At 38.7% G+C, this 11,136-nt stretch overlaps 1 protein-coding gene across 1 annotated transcript; it reads left to right on the top strand.

Moving 5' to 3' along the window:
- Positions 1-1,033: 1,033 nt before the first annotated feature.
- FGF20 (fibroblast growth factor 20) lies at positions 1,034-8,388 on the top strand. The gene is made up of 3 exons (XM_027600277.1): positions 1,034-1,319; positions 6,697-6,800; positions 8,143-8,388. Exons 1-3 carry the CDS (start codon positions 1,034-1,036, stop codon positions 8,386-8,388), a joined length of 636 nt encoding a protein of 211 aa, XP_027456078.1.
- Positions 8,389-11,136: the final 2,748 nt, after the last annotated feature.

Here is an 11,136-nt window from a genome sequence, read left to right as displayed (position 1 = left end):
TTCCTAACCTAACCTTGATTATGTAAAGAAAATCCCCCATCTACATGATAAAAGAAAAAGAGTAATGCTTGTACATTTTATTAGTGTTTTAAAATTAGTGAGTTAAACTGTCAAAGCTTTGATTTTCCTTTCATGTGTGTCTGGGCAGGTCTAAGCCTCAGGTAACGCCCTTTTTCCTTCTCTCTCTCTTTTACCTTTCTTTGCACCTGTCCACTGCAGGCTCCCAGCAGCTCCCAAGGAGTCCAATTCTCCCTTTCTCCCTTTTTCCTCCTTCAAACCGTCCCCTCCTCCACCCCTCCTCCCGCCTTCTCAGTTCCAGCCCCCCCTTCCCCTTCTTCTATATACCTGCCAAGCTGGGCTCCTTTTTAGCAGCGATCTGTCACTGCAAAGGAGCTCACATCAAAGGTGGCTGCACAGCAGTAGCTGAACAGCATCACGGTTGTCCCAAAGACAACCCCCAAAGAGGGGCCTTAGCTGCGCCTCCCCGAAGTTGCTGGCTAGCTTTGGCTAAGTGTGGGAATGATTTTTGCGACAGCATGGATAGAGAACCGTCAAGGGCCCCTTTTGGTCACTTCCGAAGAGCAAAAACGTGTTGAGAGGAGGCCGGTTTAAGATTTCAAACAGAACCTCCCCAGTGCGCATGAAAGGACTTGATTAGCATATGTCAAGAGGACCCGCATATATACTCGCTGTGTATGTACACAGGACTCTGATCTGATCAGTTTGCGGAGTTGGAGCCTCAGCCCCCAGCCCCAGCCCCAGCCCAGCCTGGTATTGGCAGCGGCAGCGTATAGATGTTCCTGCAAAGCCAGCAGCCGGCTCCCACCTACCCAAGGAGAGAAGATCGCTCCAAGACAGTGAAAACTCCCCTGCTATCTCAGTGCAAAGTCCATTCAGCGACCTCACAGGAGTAACCGGGTCTTTTTGCGCCTGTTTTGCTATATTTTTTCTCCATTCACTTCCCCATCCCCGCTACACTTTTGACTGGGGTCTTTTGTTTCCCGGATCCTCCGCCTCTCCTTCTGGCCCCTCCATGGCTCCCTTAGCCGAAGTCGGGGGCTTCCTCGGCGGCCTGGAGGGCTTGGGCCAGCAGGTGGGCTCGCACTTCCTGCTGCCTCCTGCCGGGGAGCGGCCGCCTCTGCTGGGCGAGCGCCGGGGCGCCGTGGAGCGCGGCGCCCGCGGCGGGCCTGGGGCTGCGGAGCTGGCGCACCTGCACGGCATCCTGCGCCGCCGGCAGCTCTACTGCCGCACGGGCTTCCACCTGCAGATCTTGCCCGACGGCAGCGTGCAGGGCACCCGGCAGGACCACAGCCTCTTCGGTACGTACCGGCACCCCAGTACCCCAGACTCCTGGCTCCTCTTCTCCACCCCGTGCAGAGGGAGCTCCCGGAACCCATCCGGTTCGAGGTGCGGGCTGGGACTGAAGGGCGGGCCAGCGCAGGGACTGGGAGGACCTCTCCTGCTGCCTTCCCGAGGCAGTCTTTAGCTGGCCTGCAGCTCCAGACGCTGGGGGCGGGAGGAGAAAGGGTGGGTGCTCCGCACGCACCTTGCGGCCCTGCCCTTTTCTGCTGCCTGGGACAAGACCTGGACTCGGAACCACATCTTTCTTGCACTTCTTACCTCGCAGGCAGTTTTCGTTTTGTTTTTTAAATCCCTGTATTATTTTCTCCTACTTCCTCTCACGTTTCCTCCAGTACCATTAACTTAACAAAAATTAATATCGGATGCCTTCCTCTTCTTTAAGCCTTGCCCCGCAGCTATGCAGTTAATCATGTATTCATGGCCTGTTCAGAGGGTCGCTCTCGTATAGGATGGGGGCATTCACGTAAATGTTCACCCCTGAAGAGGTAACAGATTAACTTTCAGGGAGGACCGTCGCTACCGGAAGGCTCACCTGGCTACAATTCTTTGAGCTCTTTAAGTTCTATTTGGGCGAGAAAAGGGGGAAAAAAGAGGTGGGGGGGAGGGAAGGCTACCCGGCTACTGAGCATGCCCAGTCGTTCAGCCAAGCTCCTCTTTAGAAATTGTGAAACGCGACAGCAGAGATCTTAGTACTGACCGTCTGTAAGAGGAAATGGGGAAGCGAAATAGGATATGGGTGGGAACACAGAGACGTGTTTCAGAATACCTCCAGCAATGCCTGGGAGCAGAAGGAGTTAAAAGAAAGAAACAAGCGAATGATCCTTGTGACACTAGATTGGGAAATCATACGGTCTCTACTGTTAATTACTGCCTAACGCGCTGTGTAACCACCAGGTGCCTTCAACAGTCTGAGCCTTAATTCTTCTTTTCTGTACAATGATGGGGTTAAATTAGGTGATGATTTAAAGATGCTTTCAGGTTCCAACATCTCAGGATCTTTCCCCCCATTGTGGGAGTTTTCATTATATTAGACTTAACCTGGTAGCCTTCTCAAAGGATTTTTGATCATCAAACTTGGGACATCACTGGAGAGATTTATTGTATTTTTTAAAAGATACCATTTACTCGTCGGCAGCAACGTGAAAGGGCCCAACATCTGTCTTCCTTTCTCTTCCTTGGCACTGAGGGATTCTTTGAATCTCATTTCTGAATGGTTTTCTCTTATCTTGTCCTTAGAGTCTCATTCCTTTTTTGACTTGCAGTCCTCATTAAAACTTTGGAGAAGTGTAAATCTCGGTTTGAGGGGCATTTGTAACTCTAGATGTAGAAATGAGCATGTGGTGGACATTTGGTAGCACTTAAAGGCTTAGAAAATTAACTTTTTAAAACCCATATGTTTGCAGCTTCCGCTGATCTCTTCCAAATTCCCATTGACTATGAGTCAAGAGTGTCATGACCTAGTGGCCAACCTTGGGGTCACTTTTAGAAAGTGGTTTCTAAATTGAGGAGGCTGAGATTCTGATTCTAAAGAACTTTGCTGACACCAGGTGGCTGAGTTTTCTTGCTTTTAAGAATTATTGCATTCCATTCACCCTAGAAAAAGATCCTTCAGCTACTAGAAAGATTTAGAAACGAACACAAATGTGGTAAGGCCTATAAGTAGAGCAGGTAGAATTTAAGCTGAAGTAGTACTCAGACTCCCTTCCTACCCGCCTCCCCGCCCCCACCTTGTGATACATAGTATAGCCTTGGACATCTTTAAGACACTTGAGATTCACCTGTATATCCCCCATGACACGAGTTGCTTCTTTCAGACTGTGTCTCTTTATAAGACTATAGGAAGAGATATAAATCTATGGGAAGAGATTATAAATATTTGTAGACTTGATAACATTCATTAACCTGGTATTTAAATCATTTCCTTAAGAAACAAATGCTGTATATCAGAATTACGATCTTCTAGAACATTTTTTTTTGCTAAAATTTTGCATAATTATTTGGTAATTGCAAAAATATGACTTGAGCTGATTTTGTGATGGTTTAAGTCACTCTGTGGTGGGAGGCTACATATCAAAACAAAATATCTACTGTTACACAATGAGAAAAGGACCCTATTAGTTCTGAGCCTAAAGGAGATTTGAACAGCCTCTACCATGCATTACAGTGCATCCTAGTGGTCTTGGATCGCTAAGACAGCATAATTACTAGGAAGAAAGTTTATGTTCAGCATGTATAACATCTTATGCTTCTCTCTGTATTTGCCTTCTTTTCCTAGCAATTCATTTATTCATTATGAAATTATTTTGCCATTTTTCTTTTAAACTCATTTATGTGTCATCAAAGTGAGAATTTTGAAAATGCTTGAGAATGATTATTTGTGATGTTAAAGTAAGTTACATGTTTGATAGTTTATACTAATTTGCCCATGAATGATTACATGGAAAATTCAAAATCCTGTATTTAAAATTTGAAAACCACATCAATAGAAACTAAACAAAAAGGTCCCAGTGAGGTTAAGATAATTTCCTATCTGATTTCGCTCTACATTTATAATAGAGTTTTCCTGCACAGTAGAACAGTAGGAAGACTTTACCTAATATGTAAACATGGAATCATTACTCAAAAAAATGTTGAACCTGAGATCAAACATATTCCTTTAAAGGCTTTTCCTTTATTCTCCCCTATTCTCCATAGATTTGTCTGATGTGGTTGCATTGTGGGTTGACTCACCTGTTTATTATGATTCTTAAAAAGGCTGGCTTTGAAAATGATACCAGAAAGACAAAGTACCTCCAAGTCTTTTTATGGGACACTGGGCATTAGAAAATCTATCTAAAATCTGTGATTACCTCTTAAGGAAAGTTTTTCATGTCTACTCTTTGTTAAGGAATTAGCTTAGTTGCCACCTCATATTATAAATAAGAAAGACTTGTCAAATCCCATTTAAGAATCAAGTGATTACAAATTACTATGTGGTATACTATTTCCTTGAGGAGAAAAAGGATCAGAATTTAAAAGTGTGGCTAAAATCTTTAAGAGGAACACAAAAAACACATAACCTTTTCCCCATCAATCTCTGTGAGCCATTGCAAAATTATTAATGCCTAGTTATGGATGAAGTTTTAGATGTTGTTTAATTAAGTTGAAACCATGAATACAATTGTTCTAAGAATATATGTGATTTCTACAACTACATATTTTTTACAAGATAGCAGCATTATTTTAAAATGAGAAGTAAAGTATAGGTGGTTTACCATTTAGTTTTGCAAGAAAAAATGGATATTTTTAAAGACCTGTTATATGATCAATTTATATGGAAAGGAAACATTTTTTTGAAACATATTTTATTGTACTTGAAAATTGGCTCTATTATATATCCTAATCATTTAATCAGTTTCTGTTTTTTGAAAGATGAGCATCTTAATGTAAATCAGATATTTAAAGAGAATTAAGTTACATGTGAGCCACAGTACACTTTTCCATTTAAATTTAACATTTACTACAACTTCAAGTAATTATACATTTGTGAGTATATTCTGGATGAAATTCTATTAATATATCTTCTTCTACTGACCATGTTTTCGGTCTATATTTTTGTTTCTAACGGGAATCACTCACTAATGAGCTTGACCATATGTTTAATTTTCATTTATTCCCCACCTCTATGTTCATCATTACAATGGCTATCCTATGGAGTTTGTGTCTTCCTGCTGTATCTTCTCTTCTCTCTGCCTTTGGCTCTCAATTAAAGGCACTGACTCTTTGAAGCCACGTATAGTCTATTTGGTAGTGTATTCTTGCTAGAAGATCCTTGATAGCTCTAGTGTTCTACATGATCTACTAATAATTTGAAAGAGCTAATTTGAGCTCTTGGGAATCTATGTTTAGAGCTTAAGAATCTGTTTCTGCCAAAGAATGAATTAGGCTCTGGAAAGAATAGAACCCACCATATAAGGGGTAGCCAGATTTTGGACTTTCCGTTGGCCTTGGGAACATCACATGTCCAAACAGGAACTTATACAATAAATCAAGATATGACTTAAGAACAAGAATCGGGCTAAATGGTGCACATTTATACTGTTTGTAGAGCTTAAGGACGAGTAAAGGGGTGAAGGTAGAAAGCTGTTAAAGGCAATTTCCAGCATAGAAAGTATGTCTATACATTTTTTCAGCAAAGAGTCTAAAGAACAAGACAAAGAAATTATTCCAAAGGTTAGTGTGTGCAGAGAAAAAAAGTGATGCAAAGGGGAGCATTATTTCTTTCACTACGGTGTATTAGTGTATTAAGTGGAGAGTGTTTGATACTAGTTTATCTATTGATAAACGAAAATAATTTTAGAAAGCTATTGATAGTAGAATCTACTTGCATGCTAAAATCTTGGTATTTGGCTATCATATTTAATGAATTATAAAGTCCTTTTACTTCTTTGAACTATCATATTTATTTTCAAGAACCATGGGACAGGTTCTTATTACACGTACTGTGTAATCTATAAATTTTTGAAATCAATGGATTGTCCTGAAGAAGAAACACTGGATTAGGGCTCAGAAGAGTTCAAATGTCAGTTCTACTAACTCCAAATGTCATATTCTTAGGCAAGTCAATAAATCTTTTTGAGCCTCAGTTTCTTTATGTGTAAAAATCGGGATAATAATAGCTTCCATACCTGTCTTAGGGAGTTGTTTTTTGAGGACCAGATAAAAAATATAAAAACCAAAATTTATAAACTATAAAACACTAATGTACCCGTATAAGGTATACCGGCTGCTGGGAGAAAAAGATGGGCTTGATTCATAGCAAAACCAAAACAAAACAATTAATAGAACATATATAATTAACTAATGGAATCATGGAGAACTAAGAACACCTCTGTTATGTACTAATTTATGATAATAATAGCTTCCATTTGTTAAATGCCTATGCATCAGTCCTTATCACTCTCTTGGAAAGAGGCATTTTGCTCATTTTGTACATGAGGAAACTGAACTCCAAAGAAGATAAATGACTTGTGTGGACAGACTGGCCAGTAAGTTACTATGACATTTTAAGTTACTGTAAATTTTACAGTAAGTTATGCAAGTCAGTCTGGTTTAAGGTTTTATACCTTTAACATTACACCATGTTGGACAACTTTTCTTTTTAGTTTTTTTTTATCTGTAAAATGGGAAGATCATCATAATAAGATGATTGGAAAGCACTTTTCAGCTTATAAAGGACTCCTGCCTACATTATTATATTTAGCAATATTGGTCTACTATTTAGAAGATTTTCAGTGGTCACATGTTCATTAATAAATATGTCATTATTTGTTATTATTTTGTTTATAAATGTAGGTATCCTGGAATTCATCAGTGTGGCAGTGGGACTGGTCAGTATTAGAGGTGTGGACAGTGGTCTTTACCTTGGAATGAATGACAAAGGAGAACTCTATGGCTCAGTACGTATTTAAAAAACATTATTGTAATTCTTAAAATTATGACTATATATTTTGCCAGTAAAAAAAAACTACCAATAATACATGTCAGAAGAAATATATGAAATACAGATATGTAGGAATTAAATATCTGTATCCTGATTAATTTCTATGTGTTTGGGCAGTTGTATAGTAACTCAATGGCAGTTTTTTTTTTTTTTTTTTTTTAGAGAGAGCACACGCGCACAAGAGGGGTGTGGGGGAGGGCCAGAAGGAGTGGGAAAGAAAGAGTCTTAAGCAGATTCCACGCCCAGTGTGAGCCTGACACCTCACGATCCTGAGATCATGACCTGAGCTGAAATCAAGAGTTGGGGGCTTAACCGACTGAGCCACCCAGGAGCCCTCAATTTCAGTTTTTAAGCCCCAAACATTTACTGCTTTCAGCTTGCTAGTCTGCCTGCCCATTATCCTGGGTCTTTCTACTTCCCTCCATATTTTGATCATTCCTACCAGTGACACAGAAAAATGACATTTTCTTCTTGCCATGTTAAATTCTTTTCACCTTTACATTTATTTAATGTAAATTTTCTCTACCCATGATCATCTTCCATAGCTAAGTATATATGTTGCTGACCTTCATATATAGGAAATGAGTGAATGAAGTCCTAGGATATTGTAGACGACAACAGAAAATGGCAACCACATATCTGGTTGACCATATCTGGATAATTAAAGAGCCATGATTCAAAAAGCAACTGTGGTCTATCCCTTAGGATAAGATACAGTTCATCTTAAAAAGGCAAGAAATCATTAGGCCTTTACTGCATTTACCTAATGGTAACCTCTAGATGAAAGTTAATGATGGGAAATGTATTGTCAGACAACTAATAAATACATTTAGGGAAGATATATGATTTGGAATGATGGTTTTGAATTAGGAATTTGGATGTTAGCAAAATCTTGAAACGTTTCAGAATGATAGTAGAGACTTGCTATGTAGGACTTGGGCATCTAACAATGGAACAAGATAAATACAGGCCTGTTAGGTGGGGATGGTGGTAGGAGGGAGATAAAATGAAACATGGGAGAGTTCTGGATATTTATTAAGTATTTGACAATAAAATTGAGAACTGACATTTAATTTAAAGTTCTTCAAACTAAACTAGTAGGAAGTTTAGTTGCCTGGAAGAAAGAATTCCAGATAACGTAAGAACTAAAACAAAATAAAGCAAAAACAATTCAACCTTTTCCCTTCTTTGACAAGGATGTTGTTATAAGCAAAGCAATAAAAATATGAGATGAGACTTTTCTAAGGAAATTCTCCCAAAAGTATTTTTTTAAATGATAGTTACCTTCTCTCTTTCAGGAGAAATTGACTTCTGAATGCATCTTTAGGGAACAATTTGAAGAGAACTGGTATAATACCTATTCATCCAACATATATAAACATGGAGACACTGGCCGTAGGTATTTTGTGGCACTTAACAAAGATGGAACTCCAAGAGATGGTGCCAGGTCCAAAAGACATCAGAAATTTACACATTTCCTGCCTAGACCAGTGGATCCAGAGAGAGTTCCTGAATTGTACAAGGACATACTGATGTACAGTTGAAGCATGATAGTGTCTTCATTGAAGAGCCAAACTACGACCATTCTTTCTGGTCAGAGTTCTCATTGTAAAATAATAACCCAGGACTCTTCTCGGAACGTTATGGGATTTTCTACTGGGTGGCTGAATTTGGAAAGAATATCGAGAACAAACAAAAACCCCATATTTTGACTTGAAGTAGATCAAGACCTCTCTTTCTGAGTGGATTAAGTTCCCGTAGGTACACTGGTTTAGTCCTTACTGGTAGAGTGAAGCTGAAAATCTGTTGAACTGTGGATAATGGGAACCCCACCTGGTTTGCTGCTGGTACCTCACCTCTCTGGATTATGTTTACTTTAAAAGTTACATTAAAAATAGATACTTCATGTTGAAGAAATAAATTGACACCATTGGCCAAGATTATTGCTACATAAATTCTGAGGACCTTGTAGGATTTTGTAGGTTACAGAGTGATATGTAAAAATGCTGGATGAAACATGAACTATAGAACATACTGCACCAAGATGGAACGCTTTTTTTTTTTAAGGATGGACCTATTTATACATTTTCAATTTGCAAATATTTATTATATATATATTTATTTATTAAAGAGTTTATTTTTTACTGGTGTATGAAGATAATACAAAGAAAAAAAAACCAACAAAAATTCTTTTATTGTGCCATTACTTTGTTGTGATGTCCTGAGCTGTAGAAAAGACATCATTTTTGCAACATAGTAAACATAGAATAAAATCTTGAATTTCTTTTTAAAAATAAAGTATAGCATAGGTGATATATTTTTTTGCAGTCAGTTGCCTTCTAAATGTAACACTGGTTCCTTTGGCTTAGAAAAATGCTTTATCAAATTGTATTGAATTCAACACACTTTTAAAAGGGAATTAAACATTTTATTTTGTGTTTTGGTCTCATTCCTTTCTAGGTGAAAGTTGTTCTATTTATATAACATATTTTTTAAATGACAAAATTCTAGGCTCCTTAGAGAAATACTTTGATATTTAGAGAACTTCTAATGCTGAAAATTATGAAACATTATAGGCAACTTATGCTCACTTATTTTCTTGATTCAGTGTGGCAAAGACCAATCCCCCCCCCCTCAACTATGATCACAGAAAGAATTAGTCTGTGTGGCACCAGCATTAATAATGGTATCTGAGTCTGGTACCTTTTTCATTATATTTCCTGTTTAGTCATTTACTCAGGAAATATTCATTAATGCCTATTATACAGAAGAAATATTTAGGTGCTAAGGAAGATGGTGGTCAAGACAGAAGTTCATGGAACTTAATGTCTAGTAGGAGAAACAGAAGGTAAACAAGTAAGCTAACAAATAAATGCCATAACTGTGAATTGTGATGTGCTCTATGCGGGAAGCAAGGTTCAGACACAGAAAGGAGAGAACAAATTTAGATAGGATGAGTCAGAGAGGGCTTCTCTAAGGAGCTGACATTTTTGATGGGCTGTAAAGAATAAGGAGCTAGCCAGCCTAAGAGAAGAATAAGAGCCTGATAGGAAGAGGAAACAAGAAACCTGAAGTCCCTATGGTGAGAAAGAGCTTTGTGGCTGGAGTGTAGTGAGTGACTGGGACAGGGGCACAGATAAGTTTGGACAACTTTGCACATACAAATCTAGATGCAGCATTCTCGCTGAGGATGTCGTAATGATAATGGTAGCAGCCACCAGCAGTTCCCAACTTGGAAGGCTTGGTGAAACACAGATTGCTGGGTCCCAACCCCGGAGCATCTGATATGTAGATCTGGGGTAGGGTCTGAAAATTTGAATTTTTAAGAGGTTTCCTGGTTATACTGATGTAGTTGGTCTGGAGATCACACTTTGAGAACCACTGGTCTAGAGCCGTGTTTCTCAAACTTTAATGTACCTACAAAATCACCTAGGGGGGCTTGTTAAAGGATGGGTTTGTTAAATTATAGGTCTGGGGTGGGGGTGGGTCTGAGATTTTGCATTTCTAACAATGTCCCATGTGGTGCTTGATGCTGCTAGACCACAGATTGTGCTTTGAAGGGCAAGACCTACTAATGCTCTAATGCTATTTGGAGTTACACCGATTACTTCAATAAATTCCACCTCTCATTACTTAAATAAATTAATGATGATGTGTGGGGTGAGGATAGAGTGTTCAAGATATAACTTTAATACAGCTACATGGGAATGTGTGTGGGCAGTGAGGGGAGTTGTGTGTGCCCTTGATGTGTACTCGGTGAGAGACAGAGATAGGGAAATGTTTCAGCTCAAAATCTCTTGGTTTTATAAATGTAAAAAATAATAAAAAATGGTTTCACAGTAATAGTTAATAATTTTCAAAATAAAATAGATCTTACTTTTACTTTTATTTTAAATAAAAGTAAAAAAAAAAACTAGTTTAGTTCAATGTTTGATACCTATATTTAAAGTACCTGTCCTCAAGCAAGCATTATGCAGTATTTCAAGTCCTTTCCAAAATGATGCTGGGGTCTGAACTTATATTTATAGAGAAAGTATTATAAATTTAAAGAGACCATACACTGATAAAAGATGGCCCACCATAAATATCGTTATTGAATCAAAAAAATTTTTTTTGGAGATACGATGAGAATACGGGTTAACTTTTCTTTTTTTATTGTGGTAGCTGCTTGTAGTGATTTGAGATATGAAGTATGAAAGCTTTACAAACTTTCGGAAAACTAAGTCACTATATCTTGTGTTCTCATTATACTTACATCTTGACAGCTCTTCCTGGGTGCAAAACACAATTTG

This window comes from Zalophus californianus, chromosome 2 (assembly GCF_009762305.2).
Source record: "Zalophus californianus isolate mZalCal1 chromosome 2, mZalCal1.pri.v2, whole genome shotgun sequence".
Classification (NCBI taxonomy): Eukaryota; Metazoa; Chordata; class Mammalia; order Carnivora; family Otariidae; genus Zalophus; species Zalophus californianus.
Note: the sequence above shows the minus strand (reverse complement) of the source record. Positions and strands in the feature narration are given on the sequence as shown.